The 23095-nt window shown below is 40.6% G+C and overlaps 2 protein-coding genes across 4 annotated transcripts; one reads left to right on the top strand and one right to left on the bottom strand.

Annotated features, from left to right (window-relative positions):
• The first annotated feature begins 2325 nt into the window (after positions 1 to 2325).
• LOC129762193 (dihydropyrimidine dehydrogenase [NADP(+)]) lies at positions 2326 to 12278 on the top strand. Of its 3 annotated transcripts, none has more exons than XM_055760220.1 (7): positions 2326 to 2397; positions 3323 to 3483; positions 8822 to 9985; positions 10039 to 10171; positions 10230 to 11752; positions 11827 to 11984; positions 12047 to 12278. In XM_055760220.1, exons 2-7 carry the CDS (start codon positions 3436 to 3438, stop codon positions 12132 to 12134), a joined length of 3114 nt encoding a protein of 1037 aa, XP_055616195.1. In that variant the 5' UTR covers positions 2326 to 2397; positions 3323 to 3435; the 3' UTR covers positions 12135 to 12278. The 3 variants fall into 3 exon arrangements, with proteins under 3 accessions (XP_055616195.1, XP_055616196.1, XP_055616194.1); XM_055760221.1 differs by having other exon boundaries at positions 2379 to 2397; positions 3369 to 3483; XM_055760219.1 differs by lacking the exon at positions 2326 to 2397 and having other exon boundaries at positions 2556 to 3483.
• Positions 12279 to 19816: 7538 nt separating this feature from the next.
• Positions 19817 to 21358, bottom strand: LOC129761461 (uncharacterized). The gene has a single exon (XM_055759184.1). The coding sequence runs from the start codon at positions 21356 to 21358 to the stop codon at positions 19817 to 19819; it is 1542 nt and encodes a 513-aa protein (XP_055615159.1).
• Positions 21359 to 23095: the final 1737 nt, after the last annotated feature.

Here is a 23095-nt window from a genome sequence, read left to right as displayed (position 1 = left end):
AGAAGAGAATCCATCAGGAGGAGAGTGATGCCCAAACTGTTCCCCGGGAAGAGATCGGAGCAGCCGCCACACACATACACGCGCGGAACTCTTCGTTTGGGTGCCATTCAGCATCGAGAAAATTCCGGAAAGATTCAATCGTTGCTGAAAAATAATCTGCCAGTTCCCCTGGGAACTGAAAAATACATTCATGCGAAAGAGTTTGTTTTAATGTTTTCTAATCATATAACACAGCGACCAAATACATTTGGTTTTGTAATTTTTCAATCAAGTGCTATTAACAGGTGGTTATCGAGTTAGCATTAACCACTGGTGGGCTTCGAGTATCGAGGAAAATCTAGAATGAACTAATCGTTGCTGAAAAATACTCTGCCAGTTCCCCTGGGAATTGAAAAATACATTGATGCGAAAGAGTTTATTCTAATGTTTTCTATCCATACAACACTGCAACCAAATACATTTGGTTTTGTGATTTTTCAATCAATCGCAATTAACAGGAAAGCTTCTGAACATTATTCTTCCCCATCAGTAGGATATGTTCGTTTCCAATATTGGATGCGCGCGCAACGGAAAATGTTTCACATCGCGAAAAACATAATTCTCAATCGATTATTGCTCAGTCGCCAAAAGTTTCAAACTCAGAGAATTCATTCGCCTCTAGTTTGCATTCCAAATTGCCATCGTAAACCACACCTTCTTTCGATTCAGTCACGGACAAAAAGCATACTTAAGCGATATTCTGGTGGTGAAACGCATCATTCTTTGTGTGGACACCGACTGGACAACATCGTTGCTGGACGAGCTGGACGGCGAGGGATCGAGTGCCTTTCTCAAAGCAATGAGGGTGGAGGTGTAATGCAGGAGTTAGAGTAGAGTTCCAAGGGCCTTTCTCAAGGCTAGAGACGAATGAACTGAAAAGTTTAAAGTCTCTATAATACAAAACCATTCTATCCATGAAATGCATTCATTTTTCGTGAGGACATTGACAAGACAACATCGTTACTGAACGAGTTGAACGAGCTGGGACGAGCTGAATGGCCTGACCTAACCTGAAACGCATTCAGTTTGTTTGGGACTGTGACGGAGCGCAGAAAAGTCGATCCATCAGAAGGAGAGAAGGCGACCGAAAGAATACCAGCATCGAAAATTGGTTCCGCTTGAAACATCGGAGCAACCGCCACACACACACACACACACATACACGCGCGCAACTCTTTACGTTTGCTGGTTATCGAGAAGAATCCGGAAAGAAGTGATCGTTGCTGCAAAATAATCTGCCAGTTCCCCTTGGAATTGAAAATTACATTCAAGCGAAAGAGTTTATTTTAACGTTTTCTGTCCATATAATACTGCGACCAAATACATTTGGTTTTGTGATTTTTCAATCGAGTGCAATTAACAGGTGGTTATCGAGTTAGCATTACCCATTGGTGGTGGACTTCGGGAAGAATCCGGTAAGATACCGCTGCTGCAAAATAATTTGCCAGTTCCCCTTGGCATTGAAAATAACATGCAAGCGAAAGAGTTTATTTTAATGTTTTCTAACCATATAACACTGCGGCCAAATACATTTGGTTCTGTGATTTTTCAATCAAGTGTAGTTAGCAGGGAAGCTTCTGAAGATTATTCTTCCCCATCAGTAGGATATTTTCGTATCCAATATTGGATGCATAAAACCTTGTACCTCCAACATAACGCTCTCGTTTTCGAAGTTCCCCAAATATTCATTTATTCATTCATTCAGAATGGATTCAACAACACTAAATCAACGATAGTCCTACGTCACCATTGCGGTTATACCATAGATATAACCCACTCCCTGTTTTTGTTCTTTTGCTCTGGGTCACCCCGTGTGTCCTCCCGCAAGTGGAAAGAATTTTGGAAAAAAAAATCTTATTTCAAAACTACGCGAAACTTTCCTTCGAACGCCAATCCTATTGGAAACAGAATTGAAATTGAAAGTGGAAAGATAAAATTCATTCATCCAAACATTATTCGCTTCGGCGATGAGCGAATCAAGTTCTTTTTTTTGCTTCATATCGGAACACAATACTATATGAGCTAACGATTGCAAAAATTTCATAACACAACAGCTGACGCGAAATCAGCTGAACCCCGAAATCGGATACGTGTTTATGAATATTTCATTGGTAGTAACATAGCTCTCCTCTCTGGAACAACTTTTGAATTGACTCCGCTGTAAGCATTGGCAGAGATATTGAAAGAGCTAATCCTACAAAAACATTCTCGCTCCATCTACAGCAATAAACTGATAACAGCTGAGCTATGTGTGTTGGCACACAAACTACCCGACAGATTGGATCTTGCAGAGATTCCAACTGGTCTCGAACACAGAAATGGACTCAGTCTATTGGTGATCGTTGTGGCGTTCGGAAGGTTTGTGATTTGTGCTATCCCGTTTGAGTTGTTTCGTGTGAGCAAAATCTCTAGCTGATTGATTGTGATGGCCATGCGTGTCAGCCTTAGCTACTGATTGAGCTAGTGGAGTTGAGAAACGTGACTGACCCTTGCGTGCGTTTGTGTAAAATAGCAAATCGAAAGACTTCGAACGAGAATAGCTTGATTGACAGTAAATAGGTTACTCTACGCCAACCGATATTCTAATTACAATGCGCAGTAGCGCATAAAGTAGAATAATGCGTCGAAATAGAATAATGGTTGCGTCAGTGTAAATTATGGTAGAACAGAGGAAAAATATCAATTAAAAAAGCAAATACATCGTTTTTGAACAGACCCAGAAATATTTTTTTAAAATGGTTCTACTTCACGTTAAGAACTGTCGAATTATAGATTCATTCTGAATGTTCTCCCATCTTGTCTGGTGTCGACAGGCAGACAAAGTCGAGGTTGCGTCGTTATATACATACACCTATTCGCGTACTATCGCAAATCAGATGGAACCGCATTTTTCCGACAAGTAATATCTGTTGCGACTTTTGTTACGCTTATCTCGTCCGCTTGACGCGGTGGAGGCGCGACCAATATAGCATCATATTATCAAACAACAGCCAGACAGTCGCAAACTGGTTTCCCATCAAGGTTAAGTTTATAAAAGCACAAAAATCATATTGACCGAACCAATGTTCACGACCAGTTCGCGATAACGGCTTCGATCTATACACAAATTCAACTGACGTCGTTTGAAATAGAGACTATCTAAAGTGTGAATATTTATTCCGCATGGGATGGCGCGTCACGCTCGGGCTCGTTTGTTTACACGAAATTTGTCTCTGAGAATTGTAGCTTATAATCAAAGTTCGCCGATTTTGTCAAAATAGAAATAAACCAATGAATATTACAGGAAAAACTAATCTGTGTCAACGGTAAACATTTTTGCCACCATTCAGCGTGCTCTTTGTATGGCCCACGTTTAGCGGATTTCGCGAAACAGTTTGAAGACGGAAACATCTCAGCATGAGTTGTGCTAGTGTTTTGACCAGCAAGGACCTGCCGGATATTGAGGTAAGTTCCAATAGCACTTATTCATTTTCGTTAGAATCATAATCATTAACCAAAAGGATGAATTTAAAATCCGCTAATAACTTGACTTAAACATATGTGTACAATAAATTCAATAACGCCATAAGGCTTGAACCATTTGTCTAGCGATATTGGACTCTCATTCAGTAAAATGATCTAAATAACGAAAGTGTCTAAACTGGCCGCTTTTCGTTATCAGTGCTCAAAGTGGATGCGAACAACTAGAGGATGCAATAGATAATGATGAATCGTGTATTATCACTAAAAAATGGAACTGGTGTTATACCAATGTGTAACCTCACAATTGAAAAAAGTGGCTTTAAAACTTTTGATACACTCAACGTACAGAACATATTTTATTTTTTGAACGAACAGATTAGATATTTTATGGATGGATTATCTATCCCGGATTCACGAATTGCTCAAAAGGATTTTATCTTTATTAACTATGCAAGTTATCGTTGGATTGCATCAGTCATTAATCAAAATACGCTGCGAAGTGTTGTTGACGAAAACAAAATCCCCTAGGGGGGGTGGGGGAGGGTTTTTTGGTGGTCTGCCATACAAATGAAACACAAGTTTCTGCAGAACTCGAAAACCAATCAAGCAAATGGAACCAAATTTGGCATCTGAAGGTTTTAAGGGGCAAGAAACGTTTCTATGGCGAGCAGACACTCCACTTGCTGTTTGGGTAAGGTTAATGAATAAAATCAATAAGAAGACGAAGCCAGCCTTCTTTATGATGTTTCCCTTCGTACCGTTGATTGAAGCAGGCTTGATTCATTTAGAATATGTGATAACGCACCGGCTGGTGCTTGAAATGAACACCGGACGTCGAAGGCTTTACTGCTCGGCACACAAATGAACCGATCCGGAAACCGTACCGTTTTTCGGATGAATTAAGAAAAAGCGTTTGAAATTTGAACTGAGTTCTCTCGAGTCTACCTTTCGAGTGGCTTTATTGGGCTTTTTTACTTACTTATATATACTTCGTATAAATTGAATCATGAACAAAACCTTCTGTATCGTATTACAATGACTATTTGTGTGCTTTTAGATGAACCTTGTGTAGCGTAACAAGTGGGATTGTTGTTCAAGACGGGTCATCGTGATGATGATTGTCTTAGCTTTCTATACTGACAATGTTATGGCTAGATGAGCTTTGTTAGTGTGACAATGATAATTGTGATAATGATTCTGAGATTGAGCTTACAATGATATACCTAGGATGAACTTTGTTCGCGTGACAATTATATTGTCATGATTAGACTGGGTTTTTCTAAACTGACAATGAATAAGCTAACAAGAACTTTGTTTGCGTTATAAAGTTTTTCTGTTTTATAGCACTGACATTACGAAGTTTTTATGATGATCGTTTGGCTAATACAATATCCAACAATATGTTGAATTTCGGGATTGGTTGAAGGTACAAAACATGTTTCAGTATCAAAATACAGATAATTTATTGTCCTTTCAGAAAAAGATATTCAAACAATTATTCCTTTACACTTTGAAAATGTGTACGTTATAACGAGGGTACGTTATATCGAAGTTCCCCTGTAACTGTAAAATGTCAAGCGCTATCTAAACGCCCTAATTGCCTCGTTTTGATTGACCCGTTTCACGGTTTCCCCAACACTGCCATCAAAATCAAGATACCTGTGGAAATTGGCATTGCAAATGGTGGTAGTGAGGGCAAAGTAGAGATGGGCAAATCAGCTCATCATGGTGAGCGGCTCAGAGTCGTTCAGCTCATACAAGTGAGCTGATCATACGGAACAGCTCTTCAGCTCAGTTGAATTTTGCGGTTATCCACATAATTACATCTCAAACGTAACTACCATGAGACATTGTAAATTGTATGTTTTCTTAATAGACAGGAAAAAATATACGAATTGTATTGTAATTATATACAAACTAAGACTGATACGAATTCTAATAATATGATATGCAACAAATATTGAACGCAAAATCCAAATTTAATATGCCTAATTTAAACAACGGAAGAACCAGGAGTAGCCAAATGAAACCGTTTAAAAATATGAATATTCAAAATTTGTGGTTTTCCTCACATTCGCCTTTTTCTTATTTCCATCTTTCCATATTTTGTTTCTATCCTTTCCTTCTTTTTCTATTTAACAACGTTTCTAGATAAAACTACCGAGAGAAACCTTTTTTCCATCCACACTCGCAAGGATAATAAAAAAAATCCACTAACAGACGCAACGCGAAATAATTATTCTCTATGACAATGGTCAGCTCAGTTGGGCAGCTCATCAGTTCAACAGCTCATCAGCTCATCAGTTCAACCGCTCAGCAGTTCAACAGCTCAACAGCTCATCCGCTCAACCGCTGAGCAGCTCATCAGCTCATCAGCTCAACAGCTCAGCAGCTCCGATGTGAGCTGAAGAGCTGCGTTTTTTTGATTGCACTACGACGAAGCGATTCGGATGAACAGCTCATGAGCGGATGGCACATCTCTAGGGCAAAGTGGTCATGTAGGGTAAAGTGGTCAACTGCTTGTTTGGAAGTATAACTATTGACGCATGTCGCATGTTAAAATATCAATAAAACAAAAATCGTTCTCTAAAATCGTAGTTTTGTGCATTTCGAATTTAAGCAATTTCTAGTGAAATTTAGTTCGACTGATCCAATATTTTCGACAAATCAACAGCTTGGACGACTGCTCACATATAGTAGAAAAGCTGAACAGATATATTGTTCAACTTCAGCGATTATTTTGCATATAAATTGTTTTGTTGTTTGGGGGCAAAGTGGTCAGTGGAAGATTACTGCAGACAATGTCCTGTTTTCAAAAGTTGTTATGCCTTATCATCTTCTGCTATTTAAAGAGTCCCTTCTGTGGTTTTGACCCAGAAAAAATATGCCACACCAACCAAAACCAAGCCTCATTATGAAAAACGTTATGTGTTTCCTACTACGTTTTTGTACGTATGAGAAAATTTCAATTACGACTCTAGGTGAATAGGCCTAGCTCATTTCATACATGTACCTACTATTTCAATATTGATTTAAACGAATTTGGACAAGAAACCACGCATAAATCTATAAAGTTCGATTTTTCATTTTTTTTTTCTTCTAATAATGGAAATGTACTATTTGCAAATCTATATATACAGCCATTCCATACCAAACCAACATATTGGTTCTCAGATTTTCGTGAAAACTGATAGGTTTGTTCCTTATGGTAAAATATGAGACGGCATTTTTTTACTTTTTCCATTGGGGTGCCCATTTCCATTTTAGAGCGGTTCTAAAATTCAATTTACTCCTCATTTATAAAAAATGACTTTTTTCAAAAATTCATAACTTTTAAATCACTGAACCGAGTAAACCATAAAATTGAAGAATATTTTGTAAAAATATTACATTTGCAGAAAATTTCGATTTTGTTTTCGTAATTATTGATTGTATTTGTTTTTATAGTTTTCATGGTCTCGGGACCAATGGCACAATGTATTTTTATATTTTTTTCCTGAAAGCTAATCTGCATAACATATCCAAAATTCAGAGAGGCGTTATTTTTTGTTTATGAGTTATGATTTTTCAAAATTAACCGATGCTCCAAAAAATCATTTTTCCCCTTTTTTCCAAAAATGCCCTTTTCCAAAAATCCATAATTTTTGAACTACTGGGTCAATTCAGATGATCGATATATCAATTTAAAGCCAATGAGTTGGTATACTTTACCACACTTGCGTGAAAATCGAATTCTGGTCGCATAGATGTAGTCTAGCTGCATAGGAATATTGAACGAAAACTGAAAACATGTTAACTTTGAAAAATTATAACTTAAAAATGGGTGGGTTCTATCTATGATATAACCGCAAGGTTGACGTGGGACTACCTTAGCTTATCAATCATTTGTTTGTATTGAGTTAATTTTTGATTGAATGAAACAATTTCCGAATTCAATTAAATTCAATATATTTGCTTTGTGAGTAAAAAGATTGTATAATGCCATGTGAGGTCAATTAATGCATTTAGATAGATTATGTTCTTCGTTATAAGTAAATTTAATGACAGTCCTTTTACGTTTGGTATGATGACATCTTGGTTTTTAAAGTCTGTGGTTAGCCGTAATTGTTTGTCTAACAAACACATTTCAGTCAGAACAAAAATGCCCCCGAATGGCATGTATTTGCAATACCAATTTCCTCACGCTCCATGAATTTGAAGTCTGTGTTAGGGAAACATATTTTAGTCGGAATAGAAATGCCCCCAACTTGCATGTATTTGCAATGCTAATTTCCGCACGCTCCATGGATTTGAAGTATGTGAGTAAAAACAGATTTCAGACGGAACAAAAATACCCCCCCACTTTCATGTATTTGCAAAGCGGATTCCCCCAGGCACATTGATGTTAAAGTCCGTGTTAGGGAACTACAGCTCGGTTGGAACAAAAATACCCCCTACTTGCATGTATATTTGCTAAGCGGATTCCCACAAGAACATTGATTTTGAAGTCTGTGTTCGGGAATCGCCAATCAAAACTAGGCAGTAGGGCGTTTAGATAACGCTTGACATTTCACAGTTATTCAATTGATTATCTAATGAAAAATAACATTGTATTAATTGCGATAGAAGCGTGGAAATATTCCGTATCGATTGATGCAAACATCTTTCCGATCCAGTAAGAAATTTTCGAGTTATAAGCATTTGGTATCTTTCATTTTTTCCTGCATGTTCTGTGTTTAGGTTTTCATTTAATGTTTTCATTTCATGTTGTTTGCAAGTGGTTGAAAAATCTTGAACGAGAATTGTGTCTGAAAATAATCTGATATTATAATGACGAGTTTGGGTAGAAGTACTAGGAATTTTATAGTAAAAGGTAATTTGAAAAGGTAGATTAGAAGATCAATCAATGAGCAGTTCTGCGATTGGACCCATGAACGTGCGCTTAGTAAGAAAAATTAATTTTGGACGGGACGAAGTTGGCCAGGTCATCAAGTTTCACATAAAAGTGACCCCAAGTTTCATAAGTTAACAACCCCTTACCACATAGTAATAAACGGGCAGGTTAAAGGATATGTTCAAACGACCAGAGATGCTCTGAAAACCATGGGAACTAGTTACAAAATTCACGTTGCACACCAGCTTCAATAATTTTCTCCAATTATATCGTTTGGAAACGGATGCAACTATCAGTGAAACTTCTCCTAAATTGTTCCTTGGTCGGAGTCTTCGAATGTGATTTGGTCTTTTGAAGCCGGAAGACGTTCAAATAAAAATGACGGCTAACTACAATTACTACAATTACGGCTAACCACAATTACGGTACTACAATTATTCTTTTCAGAACCTACTGGCACTCAACCCTAGGGTCAAAACCCACGGATCGTTGACGCCAACCGTTCAGACCAAATCGAACAAGAAGCACTGGAAGCGTAACACCGACCGATCCTGTGCGAGTTGCACTCCCCTTACAAATGACTTCTCCGACATCAAACATACAACACTCTCGGAAAGAGCGGCCCTACGGGAGGCAGCTCGCTGTCTCAAATGCGCCGATGCTCCGTGCCAGAAATCCTGTCCCACTCAGCTCGATATCAAAAGTTTCATCACCAGCATTGCCAACAAGAACTACTACGGGGCAGCGAAAGCCATTTTCTCTGACAATCCTCTTGGACTAACTTGCGGGATGGTTTGCCCCACAAGTGACCTCTGCGTTGGTGGTTGTAATCTGCAAGCCGTTGAGGAAGGAGCGATCAACATCGGTGGCTTGCAGCAGTTTGCAACGGAAGTGTTCAAACGCATGGGACTGCACCAAATTGTCCCACCTAATGTGACCCCACTGAAGTTCCCCAATAAAAAGGTAGCCTTGCTAGGCGGCGGTCCCGCTTCGCTCTCCTGTGCGACGTTCCTCGGACGGTTGGGTTATAAGGACATAACTATATACGAGAAACGTGACTATCTTGGCGGGCTCAGTTCCGCGGAGATCCCACAGTATCGTTTACCGTATGATGTTGTGGACTTCGAGATACAGCTCGTGAAAGACTTGGGGGTGAAGTTTGAAACCGGTCGCTCTCTCTCAACCAAGGACCTCACGGTCCAGGGACTTCTCGATTCCGGCAACGACGCAGTATTTTTGGGAATTGGTTTACCACAACCTAAAGTCGATAAAGTTTTTACCGGACTAACCCAAGCGCATGGATTCTACACCTCAAAGGACTTCCTCCCGCTGGTGGCGGATGGCAGCAAGCCAGGTTTATGCCAGTGCAAACTGTCCGCAGGAACCCTACCTTCTCTCAGTGGGAACGTAATCGTACTTGGCGCCGGTGATACAGCGTTTGATTGCGCGACTTCGGCGCTCCGTTGTGGTGCCCGTAGAGTATTTGTTGTGTTCCGCAAGGGTAACAACAATATACGGGCAGTTCCCGAAGAAGTTGAGTTGGCCCGTGAAGAGCGCTGTGAGTTCATTCCATTTATGTCTCCGAAAGAGGTTATCGTCAAAGATGGAAAGGTGAGATTCACGATGGTTTTTGGGTGCTTCCTTCTAATGGTTGTATTTTACAGATCACTGCGATTGAATTAATTCGAACTGAACAAAATGAAGCAGGCAACTGGGTAGAAGATCCTGATCAGATCACACGCCTCAAAGCTAATTTTATTATTTCAGCCTTCGGCTCGGGATTGAGCGACAAGGAGGGTAATTATAACTGATGCACTTGAAAAGAAGAATCGTTTAATACGTATTTCCATTACAGTAATCAATGCGCTGAATCCAGTTCCACTGAACCGCTGGAACCTTCCTCAGGTCGACCCAAAAACCCAACAAACTCCCATCCCATCCGTATTCTGTGGTGGGGATTTGGCCGGAGCTGCCGAAACCACCGTTGAATCGGTTAACGATGGTAAAACAGCTGCGTGGTTCCTGCATTGCTACTTGCAAGGGATTCCCTTCGACGCTCCTCCCCAGCTTCCACTGTTCTACACCGAAATCGATAATGTAGACCTATCGGTCGAGGTGTGCGGGATCAAATTCGAGAACCCATTTGGCCTAGCATCGGCTCCGCCCACCACAAGTACCGCAATGATCCGTCGTGCTTTCGAGCAAGGCTGGGGCTTCGCCGTTACCAAAACATTCGCTCTGGATAAGGACACGGTGACCAACGTCAGTCCCCGAATAGTGCGTGGAGTGACTGCCGGGCATAACTATGGTCCACAACAAGGTGCTTTCTTGAACATTGAACTGATCTCGGAGAAATGTGCCGACTATTGGCTAACAGGTGTCACGGAGTTAAAGCGGGACTTTCCCACTAAGATTGTGATCGCCAGCATCATGTGCACTTACAATGAAGCGGATTGGACGGAATTGGCAAAGCGAGCAGAAGCAGCTGGTGCCGATATGCTAGAGCTCAACCTCTCCTGTCCACATGGTATGGGTGAATCTGGTATGGGTCTGGCATGCGGTCAGGACCCCACATTGGTGTACAACATTTCTCTGTGGGTTCGAGCAGCGGTGACTATTCCATTCTTCGTCAAGTTAACCCCCAACATCACAGACATCGTAGCAATCGCTCAGGCAGCTCAACGCGGGAAGGCAGATGGCGTATCCGCCATTAACACCGTCCAAGGGTTGATGTCGTTGAAGGCGGATGCTTCTCCCTGGCCAGCGGTTGGCATTGACAAGAGAACAACTTACGGTGGAGTTTCCGGCAATGCAACCCGTCCACAAGCCCTGCGAGCGGTTTCGTTGGTTGGAAACAAACTACCCGGTTTTCCTATCTGCGGCATCGGAGGTATCGACTCAGCGGATGTTGCTCTACAGTTCATTCAGTGTGGAGCTCCAATTCTACAAATATGTTCCTCTATTCAAAACCAAGACTTTACCGTTATTGAAGACTACATCTTGGGACTTAAGGCACTACTATATCTGAAAGCTAATCCTCCGCCGGAAAGTCTATCGTGGGATGGACAGTCGCCACCAACTCAGAAGCTACAGAAGGGTAAAGCTGTGGCGCCGATCCGTGATGACGATGGAAAGCCACTGCTCCATTTTGGAGAATATATGAAAAAGCGCGAGGAAAAGTTGGCTAAGTTGCGTCTAGAGAAAGGACCACTGTGGGATCCGTGTGTGGAAGATGACAGAACAGTGAAAAATGGAACAAACGTAACTGTTACGAAACCGGCTCTGAAGATCAAAGACGTTCTGGGAGTTGCGTTACCCAAGATAGGATCGTACAAAAATTTGGATAACAAAAAACAAGTGGTTGCATTGATTGACGATGTACGTTTTGTGTATTTATTTGTGATGATGTTTTTTTTTTAAATTACCATGTTTTATCTGGTTTCTATCGACAGGATCTCTGTATCAACTGTGGTAAATGCTACATGACCTGTGCCGACTCCGGCTATCAAGCCATTCGGTTTGACGCGGACACCCATTTGCCACATGTGACGGATGATTGTACGGGTTGTAATCTATGTCTGTCGGTTTGTCCAATAATTGATTGCATAAGGTAAATACTTGGTCATAACCTATAGCGAGCGTGAAAGCATTGATTTTTTGTTTTCTTTCCAGCATGGTCCCAAAAACTATTCCTCATGTGATCAAACGAGGACAGGTGAAGCAAGGAGTTGCCGTTCATGCTCTTTCCCCAAGTCAGTAGCATGCTCGATGGCTCACGTTGCTGGAAAATTACATTCTAATTGCATTTAGATAGACGGAAGTCAACTAAACTGCCTTCCAATAACTGTCGTTTCTTATTCCAAGGACACATTTATGTTGAAGAAATAAAAATATTATTAACAAATTGCGTATGGCTTATTTTTTCATGAGAATCATTTGGATAATTATGGTCCCGAACTTGGAAGTCGTCAGCACAGATCGACACTGTATATCTGTCATCGCGAATTGAGTGCGCTACACATACAACGTCTCGTCACCGCAAAGTCAACGTGAAAGAATGAAACATCATATATTATCCCATGCAAATTGTAAGGTCGTATTCACATACACCATCAACGGCAACTTCGACTTCGGCAAGATAAGTCCAAGAGAGTAGTTGACGGAACGGTGACGGTGACGTTGTATGTGCATCTCATCTTAACCAACAGAAATTCATTGTACCATTCAGTACAGGGGTTCTCGAAGTGGTCAAAGTGAGTTTTTAAGGGTCAACGCGGTCTACAAATCGACTCCTATTAATTAACACAAGTTCTTATTTGAATCTTTCAATATATTACATAAGTTGTGTTACGTGAACCAATTTGTTATAAGAATAGCTAATATTTTAATACAAAGTATTATTGTTGTAATTTGTATTAATAAGTATTAATTACACTTGACATTTACTGAATTTTATGTATATTTATTGATGAGAAAAGAATGTCAAGTTAACTCATTTAGCTAACCGCAAAGAGTTTAAATTGATAAGTATTTTATATGAATAAAATAAAGATAAGTTTTTGAAAGAAACTTCATTCATTCTGGAAAAGGGGGTCTCTGCATTTAGAAAAAAACCTCGATAGAAAACTATCAAATACCTTTGGTGATGCGTTAGTAGAATGTACAATCTTTTAGTACATATTGCCAACTATCCCACATCCATACCAAAAGATAGTATATTTTACTCAATAAAATTAGTAAACTTGAATGTTGTCATATCTGGAGACCGGAGAGAAAAGCGCGTATTAATCATCTTTATTGTTGCCATAAGACAATACGGAGGTATAATGAGGATATAATTCTAATACGTACATTTTCGCCGGTAATTGTAGCCGATATTGATCTTACGAATCATGGTTTTGCTTGACATATATGTTTATCAGTATGGTAGATAATGGCTATAAATCTATAGCATATAGGTAGCATTTACCAGAAAAATCGTTATATTTAATAATTATTCCTCTCAGTGTGGTCCAAAATAGTTTGATAATCCCTAGTTTAGTGCAATATCTTCTTGAAGGGTGGAACAATTAAAATTTGGCCATTCTCAATTTAGAGTATTTCTTCTGATTTTGCATTAAAAAATCTGAACACTCCACATTTTGTAGGTGTGGACGTGTAGAATAGTTCCTCTATCTTGTTTTCTATATAATTCCTCTTAAATTTTCATAATGGTGTTCAAGCAATAGAAGCAACGTTTGGAAATCTTGCTCACGCTACACAAAAATAGTGTTGGGAGTGCAACTTAGTTCATTCTCTTTTTGTAAGGTGCTATAGGCAGCAGCGATTGCTGATTGTTGCTGAATCGTAAAGTGTGTATCTGTCAAATATTGTTCACAAGGCTTTGGGTTTTACACAACAAGTTCAATTTTTACTGCGTTGAAAAGGTCGAATTTCGTCTCAAATAAGCACTATTGCGAGGAGTTCTGATTATTTGTTTCCATTGGAATAAAACTGCAAATAAATTGCCTGCGGCGAGTGTCGCGATAGGTTTGATTGGAGGCGAATCTCGACGACCGTCCATAGAAAATTGTGCCCGTCGCTACGTTTGGGGCTAGCGACGCTATTTATGAAACACCGAAAAGCACAGAATAAATGTATGGGAAACCAGGAATACACAAATGAACAAAACTTAGTGATATTTCGCATCGATTGGTATATAAATCAGCAACATTTGAAAATATTGAACATTGACAACTATTATTAATGTTATTTTTCCACAAAGTGTGAAAAATGATTTGCTCTAAATATTCTCCGTTTGAGAATATTTTCTATCGCTCATAGCTGGGGAACGTTGGGAGGGTTATCGGTTTTCGGTACAACATTCTTCTTCAGCCGGTTCATTTCTTCCAGCGATTTCTTAGCAAAACGAACCTTAGCCAGGTCCGGTCAAAAGACCTACTTGCATGATATTTCTTGATGAAGGCGTCAACAAATAAGGAAATAACAGCAGTTTGGACATCCCCGTTACGCTGAGTTTCAGCCACAGAAGGACCATCTTCGGGAATTTGGTGTGGGAGTTATATTTTCTAGTCGTTGCCGTCCAGCATCAAATAGGCGTCGTCATCTATTATAACCAGGGCGCTGCATGTGAGGAACGATGAGGCCACCTTGCCTTTCAGCTTCTGCTGCACTTTACGAACACACCGTCGGGCGACCGGAACCAGACTTACGTTACGCCACCTCATCCATTTTGAGCTCTGCAGAACGTCAGTTTACCAAACCGTTTTTTATCCTTCTTCAGATTCCGCTTCGCGATAACCCAATGACTCGTCGATTTGGCAAGCTCTTGTTCCGTAATGGCTGAATGTCAAACTCGACCTAAACAGCACAGAACAATCGTGTTACTTCAGAAAAAAACACTAAACGTTTTTCCAGACACTTCACGTCAATTTTCAGGTTGATCATCCAGTTTAAAATAAAAAGCCATAGCCTACCGAATTACATTTTCTTAGCAAACTTTCGCAGTTTCTCAAGCTGAAATATGTCTGCACCTCCCGGTTGTTGAATAAAGCTCCTGTCGTCTATCACCACGCAATCGAATTTCTTCAGCATCGTTGTGTTTTATTTGCATGCACGTGAGCTATAATTCATATCATAGTAGACTGCGAGTAAAAGAAGACAATTTCTTAGTTAGACAGTTGCACCATGACGAAGTGGTAGCGTATTCGTGATTTGTCCGCACAAATGTCACAAAAAGACTTTTCAATCGCCGTAGGACGTGGGGCCGTCAGACCCACGGTCTACCGGACAGTCAACTATCCGAGAAGGTTCGCAAAGGTCGTCCGAGCTCTGGATCAGAGGGTCATCGTTTTCATCAAAGGAACATTCAGGCGAATCCAATGCGTTCAATGTGGAAAATGGCGAAGGAACGCGGGATCAGCGACTTTACGGCATAGTAGATCGTAAAGAAAGATTGCGGGTGAAATCGAGGGCATGGATAAAATCTCATATAATTACCAACCGCGTCCGGGGGCTACGAGACGAGCAATGTGAGAAAATCTAGAAGATCTCCAAGAGAAAAATCCGGTAATCCTAATCACCGACGAGAGCATCTTTACCATCGATCCCGTATAAAATTCCAAAATCGATCGCTATATTAGTTCTCTCACGGAAAAAACGTGGCCGACGAACATAAAAACGTGTATCGAACCAAGCATCCTGCTAGTACTATGGTGTATGGTTCAGTGGCTTCCGACGACAAAAATGAACCTGGTGTTCATGTCAGGTGGCGACAAAGTAAAGACGGGATCTATATATTCTAAACACCAGCCGAGTACAGCATCCCTCAGAAAAACATTGTCCTGTACATAAAGAGAAAATGATCCAGGTTTCATTATTATGACCTATCGTGCATTCAGGAAGCGTGTGTGGGTAATAATTGCAGCAAGTGGACACTCGATCGATAGTAAACATAGCTTAAATTTCGCAGAAACATCCTCCTTTTGAATGAAACAAAAAAAAATCTAAGGGAGAGTTTTGAGAATTTTTGAGAAACTATTTTCGAACACTGCCTTTGAACGAAACAACACGGAACACATAGTAGAATCAAGTTGCTTAGAAGTACAGAGAACTTCGATTATACGTGGACCAGTCTGGCAAGGTCACCGTGAATAACGAAAATTACGGATAACGCATTCAAGGACTAAAAGTGAGGTGCAAATACAAACAAAAAAGATATTTCAGCATGAAAACTATGTTCCATCAATACAGAAATCATTCATTTAACTATCCATACCCAATGTCCTGGAAAAAAGGTAATGAAGATGGTCGAGTTTCGAGCGACACAGCATGCTCTGCTATAACTATTTCGCAAATAGTGACGTCAGTCGTTGTGTTTATCTTTGATTGCCCACCGCATCCATGTAAAAATGCTATTTTCAGGAAGTAATTTATCAATTAAAAACGTACATTTTTGTAGAGCTCCCGCTGAATATGAGGCTAATGTGATAGTGTGGAATGAATATTTGTGAAATCACGTCGAAAAAGACGGATAAAAGTGATATTTCCATGTGCGATTTTCACTCCCCCACGTTCATAGAAACAAACGAAGTTTCATGATTTTACCGTTATTGAAGTTGATATTTCGAAGGCTCTCAGTGTCGGTTTGTATGTTGTGAGATAATAATCGCCAATGAATCAAAATTTCACCGAAAATGTTACTGCTTTCGAGAACTAAGCATACGACTGCTCTCTGGACCATTTTACCACATCAATAATCGAAATAAATCCCGATATAAATGTCATCTGTTAAAAAACAACCAGTTGAATGATTTCATGAGAATTTTGGCTCAAATTATCATGCAACCGTGAGTACTTTCAACATTGTTTTGTTTCTTTCATATACATTCCATATTGAATGCAAATAATTACGACACGATATTTTACTTGCCAATACAGATACACTTCGCCTACTGCTTCACCTCTATATGTACACATTGATCCATACCTATGATCGTGTACAGTAGTAGTCAGGTAATTTGAAAGCCATGATTAAAACAAAAAAAAGCAAAATGCTACTACTCATTGACGATTTTCGGGAAGCACTAAAGATTTACTAGGCAACTCATTGTCGCAGATCGTCCGCTTGCGGATGATTGAGGTTCTACTGTATATCCTAAAGTGGACCAATATGTCAAAACTACTCTGCAGACATATAATGAAAATATACTGTGTTTTGTTTGTAGATAAAATACAATACGCTTGTGCACACTTTGTGTACTCTATTTAATACGATACCCAGGTTGTGAATGATTCGTCTTTAGTGTACTAACTGACCCAGCAAACGTTGTTCTGCCATAAAACCATAAAATTATTTCTAGCGAATATTTTAGCTGTTCAATAAAATATGACTAATGTATTGCGAGTGTTTTTAAATGTTTTAACGATCTATAAAATTATTCGATTGTGATCGATGAAGGATAAATTCCACGTAGATATCGAGCAGATACGTGAAGATTTGACTGTGTATTGCATTGTGCCGTGGGAAAATGAACTTCCCGAACCCGAAAGTGATGTGGTGATGGAGATAAGATCTATAGCATACAGAGAAATGGAGCGCTCTAGACGATGACCGCCGACAAAAATTAAACCAAAAAAATATTTTATCAAATTGCTAAAATTTAAATGAAAATCATTACTCGATGTTGCTTAGATACTTAGCAGACAGTCCTAACTTAACGTCTTCTCTACAAATCTCTTTATATTTCCGCCAAAACATCATCCATAATATAAAATCATTATCAGAAGCAATTTTCGTTCAATATTTTTCCCAACTTGCAGAGAATGTGTTATCCTGTTACATAGAACAAATATTAGAGACTATTTTCATTTTTTCCGTATTGTCCTGTTTTCGTTTATAATTTTTGTTCTGAAAGCATGTTTATTCCACCCGAAAGTTTATTACCATTTTCGCTTCACAGATATAGTGCAATGTGGAATTGCACGGCAAGGCTGCCACATTTTTACAACTTGATTGAACTTGGGTTACGATCTGTTTGGGTAATTCTGATTCGATCAAATTTCAGAATACAGGATAGTAGTTGATCAGTAGATGAATCTTGATTTTCCAAGAAAATTACTCTATATTTTCGCTCAGAGCGTATTTTGTTGACTAACCAAACTAAAAATGTGGACGTGGATGTGGATGGAATACGTGTAATTTTGTAATTAAGCTCATTGAAGACTTCATTTCTTTTGTTAGAACACACGTGCTGTCATTTGAATAAAGACTGTGTGTTGGTGTTGCTCATGATAGCGTCTCGCAAGTGAATGTATTCTTCCTCAAACCGCTTCTGTTGATTGTGTCATAGAAATCGCAGTAATTCGCTCTCTACCTTTGCGTATATGTTGATCATGGATTATTGACACAGCTCAAGACATAGTAGAGTGACGTTGTCTTAACCGCGTCAATTCATCAAACGACACACATAAGAATCAATCGATCACACTCTCTTGTTTGTTTCGTCTCCTCCAACCACATGTTCGAAAATATTTATTGAAAATTAGTAATGATGTTCCTAATGATTGAAGTAACTGTGGCACATTGGATCTACACACGTACTCTTCAGTACCAGGATTGACGACAATAGTTTTTTTTGTTTATTTGTTTATTTGTTTAGATATAACATTTATCTGACAACATCGTCTTAATGAACAAAAATTAGTAAAATAGTCGACCAAAAACATGGAAACATAACATTAAACACATCGGGATTCTCAATTCGGTTTCTGAAGCGTAGTGATGATTCTCCAAAGTCATAAAACTGCTCTACGGATGAAAAGGTTCTGATCATTTCCGTGACCGGCTCATGTTGACCATACGATGAACGATGTGCAAGCGGTTGCAGCAAAAACGAGGATCGTAGAATTCTACTGGGAGCGCGAAAGTTCATCTTCTCGAGCAAGTTTGGCGCATCGATTTCACCACAAAGAAATTTGGCAACGAAGGTGGCTTGTTGAATACGCCTACGACGCTCAAGAGTATTCAAGTTCAGTAAGCGACATCTAGCTGTATACGACGGCAGGTTCCGCGGGTCACGCCAAGGCAGATTCCTAAGCGCTCTACGGATGAACCATTTTTGAATCCGTTCAATCCTGACGATCCACATGTGTTGGTAAGGGCTCCATACTACAGATGCGGTTTCAATAATCGGCCGACACCAACTCACGAACTGGTCAAGCAGACTCTGTAACCGTCGGCAATCCTCGAGGGTTTCGATGGCTAGATAGATTTTCAAGTCGTCTGCATATATCGACACACAGTCACATGCTAGAATAAGCGACACATAGTTATAGAAGATCGCGAACAGCAGTGGTCCAAGATTGCTGCCTTGCGGAACACCCGAAGAAACAGCAAACGGAGATGAAGTGTGAGACAGGAGCTTGACACGGAGCGTTCTTCCAGACAGGTATGATCTCAGCCAGTTGGCGAATCCGTCGGAATCACCAAGACAGAATAGTTTTCTCAGTAGGATGCGATGGTCAATTCGATCGAAAGCGGCTTTTATGTCGGTGTAGATAGCATCAACTTGAGCGCGTTCCTCTAGACGGTTGATACAAAACGACGAAAACTCCAGAAGATTGGTACTAACCGAGCGTCCTGGCATAAAGCCATGTTGTACTGGTGAGATATAACGCTTAACTTCAAAAAAAAAGCATCGTTCACGATCAGCTCAAAAAGCTTAGAGGCGGCAGATAAACTGGTTATGCCACGATAGTTAGCCGCGTTACACTTATCACCTTTTTTAAACATGGGAAACATAAAGGAATGCTTCCATACATCTGGAAAAATCCCTTCCCTCAGCGAAGCTGTGTAAATACGGGAGAGCGGTAAAGCCAAAGATGTAGAACAGCGGCAACGCCATCTGGGCCAGAAACTTGATCGTTGAACGTTTCAATTTTTTACGCCCTTCTCAACCATGGTTGCAAGTCTATTAAACTGTCTGGAACGATAGCTGCAGCTCTCTCGGCTTCTGACGGGGTGGCTGCATCAGCGACAAACACCGATGCAAAGTGTTTTGAAAATAAATCACACATTTCAGAAACAGAGGACGATTCCTGAGCGCCCGAGAACACCTTAGACGGAATATCTGCTGTTTTTCGCTTGGAATTGACAAACTTCCAGAAGCTCTTTGCATTCCTACGCAGGTTTGTCTGGACACGAAGCACATATGATTTGTAGAGGGCACGGTTAAGACGTCGGTATACACTGCTAGCGAGTTGAAAGTTGTATATGGTTTCAACAGTTCGTCGACGGCGTAATTTACGTTGGCAGGAATTTTTGTCGCGCCGTAGAACGCGAACAAGTGGAGTGCTCCAGGCTGGAGACATTGGAGGTTTCCTTCGTGGGGTATTCGTCACGAGCCAGCTGCAAACGATTTCGCAAAAACGCGTCGCCATGTCGTTAACGTCCTGACCAAGAGCGTTCCAATTGTAGCTACTCAGAAACTCGTTAAATGCAGCGAAATTAATTTTTGCGTAATTCAACGCTTGTTCGCCTTCGTTCCGATCCTCAACAGCCAACACTGCTCCTCTTGTATCCGATAACGATAATACTAACGGAGGATGGTGCAAATCCACCGCTAGCAGTAGCGATACAGATTCGTTGATAGCGATGTTAATATCGGGAGCACAAAAAACCAGATCCAGTGTTCGGCCACGAAAATTGCGAATGAAGTTGCGCTGCTGGAGATCGAGAAAGTTGATTCCATCCAATAGAACAGCACTCGCCGCAGAGGTCAAAGACGGATTCAGATCAACAACAGAGTTAGCATGTAATTCCCATGCAATATGAGGCTGATTGTTATCGCCACATATCAATACGGTGTCATCAGAAGACGCACGGTCACACAGCTCACGCACAGAAGCCAAATGGGAATCATAAACCCCCACGTCACGACTGCGGTCGGGAGGAATGTATACTGCGCAAAGTAATATCCTTTTCCCACGTATGGTAGTGGAGACATAAATCTGTTCCAAAGAGTTTCCATTCCTCGTTTGAACCGATACAGCAGAGAAGTGACGAGCTACTGCGATAAGGACACCACCAAATCTTGACTTGGAACTGTTGGAAGGACTACGGTCACAACGGAAAACGTTAAACTCAGCTCCAAATAGCTGTATGGAGTTGTTGCTCTCGTCAAGTCCGGTTTCAGTCAACATGATGACGTCGTAATTACAATCGCATACTGCTACATAGAGATCGTCAATTTTCGTCCTCAGGCCGCGTACATTCTGATAATATAGCCACATAACATTGGAAGTCGTGTCGTTGCCCCTAGAAATGAGAGGCAGATCAGGTTGCGAATGGTGCTCGATTGAATCGTACTCGCCTAGAGTGGCTCGTTGGAAGACCCCTTCCCCAGACTCAACAACAGAACCGGGACGGCTAATCTGACGCTGGCTACAAGGTTCGACTGAGTTGGATGGGTTAGGGGCTTCCATGATGCCGTTAATCGTGCGTCCCAGTAGTCGAAGCTCATCATCGAACTGATCAGTTCATATAAGTATTGGCTGGAAATTTGAACGAAGTCAGGCAGATACGAGTGATCATAAAATGCATACTTCCCTGAAGATTCAGGTTGGGAGACTCTCCTCTAACATCCGACCACAGGACCGGGATGACTTGAACGGCAAGGGTCAATCCGAGGTGGATGAAGTCCGGCGTGTGGCACGACTGGGTCGGAGTAGTTGAGAGCTCCCATGGTACTTTGTTTATTGCATCCCGGTTGTACAAACGTTAATGATTGCGGCTAATGTGACTCGCTGAATACATATTCTCCCCGTTCTCCTCGTCCAATCTGCTTTTCTACTTCAGACGGGGCGTTTAGGAGAACCCCGACTGAGTTTTCCGATCTTGATAGTCAATGAATTCACGAAAGTATACTCCATCAGGCCACGTGTCAGCACATAGAGCCACTTCCGATATTTTTCGTCAATTCCAATTTTGAACGAGACGAAACGCGTCGAATTCAGATCAGCGTAATTTTTTTACCAGCTTTTTAACAACTATGGGTTCGTCGCACGGAATGCACTCGGTGACTAGCGAAAGTATGTCATCTTCAGAGGCTTTTGGATCGATTCGGAACATGTATACATGTATTAGGCTCTGGGGCAACAACAGGGATGGTGGTTTTTGTTTTTCTCCTACCGCACGACATTGTAGGTAGCATTGGAGATTCTAGTTCCCCAGCATCAACGGATCTTTTAATAATTGGTCGTTTAAGGCTCGGCCACGGATTGGGAGTTGTAGGAGCAGTGGATACTTTGGTTGCTAATAATTCCACTTGCTCCCGGTTCTTCACCAACTCTGATTGGATTCCTTCCAATGTAGTACGATGTGTTTCGCTCAGCTTGTGAAATGCATCATTCAAAGCGGCGAACGCATCACGAACATGCTTTGACTTCATGATCGCAGTGCAATTGTTGCAAAACCAAAACAGATTGGGTTGATCGTTGATGAAATCCATGTTCGCTCTAGTGAATGAAACGCAATCCAAGTGCGCATTTTTTTCTCAAAATCCCTGACATTTGATGAACTTCAACGTTTTCACCGGCTCAAAGCACTGAAGGCAGCTGGATTCCATCATAAAGCTTAATGCGGGAAAAAAACACTACGCCAACAGTTATGCAACCCTCAAGGTAGGTAATCTTGTGTGGTAAAAGTTGAAATTGTACGCAATTTTCAGTACCGCTGCTGACCAGCAGATGTCGCTTCGGGAGAAAAATTTTGCGTGGAGAGGTGATAGAGCGAGGCTCTTTTCAATACGCCAAAAACAATCACTACACTACACTGCCGAATATTAATGAATTCGGGACAAAAACAAACAAACTGCACTACACCAACGGATAAAAACTGTTCACAAAGCGAGTTACGCGTTAGTATGAATTAAAACCAATAGAAGTATTTCAAAAAACGGTAAACAAAAATGAACAACAAAAAATCGTACTTTCAGTCAACTAGTGTTGCCATATTTTTATTTTACAGTGATTGTTATTTTACATTCCGAACATTGTACTCATCCAAAAAGGTTTCCAGTTCACCGGCGATGCGCCTAGCTTTAGTCGAATTGAGTTTACTTGCGTATGTGTGTGGTGAAACTTCGATGAAGAGGACGAAATTCCATCTGGCATTTAAAAGCGTAAATAAATACGTCCAGTTTGAAAAACGAACGACGGATC

This window comes from Toxorhynchites rutilus, chromosome 1 (assembly GCF_029784135.1).
Source record: "Toxorhynchites rutilus septentrionalis strain SRP chromosome 1, ASM2978413v1, whole genome shotgun sequence".
Taxonomy (NCBI): Eukaryota; Metazoa; Arthropoda; class Insecta; order Diptera; family Culicidae; genus Toxorhynchites; species Toxorhynchites rutilus.
The sequence above is the reverse complement of the archived record's forward strand: the minus strand, read 5'-3'. Positions and strand labels throughout refer to the sequence as shown.

Excerpts from the sequence above, each read along its gene's own strand:
- LOC129761461 (XM_055759184.1), bottom strand. The coding sequence starts at position 21,358 with ATGGAAGCCCCTAACCCATCCAACTCAGTCGAACCTTGTAGCCAGCGT.
- LOC129762193 (XM_055760220.1), top strand. The coding sequence starts at position 3,436 with ATGAGTTGTGCTAGTGTTTTGACCAGCAAGGACCTGCCGGATATTGAG. Across the intron at positions 9,986-10,038 it reads TTATCGTCAAAGATGGAAAG|ATCACTGCGATTGAATTAAT; the intron begins GTGAGATTCACG and ends TGTATTTTACAG. Across the intron at positions 11,985-12,046 it reads CCAATAATTGATTGCATAAG|CATGGTCCCAAAAACTATTC; the intron begins GTAAATACTTGG and ends TTTTCTTTCCAG.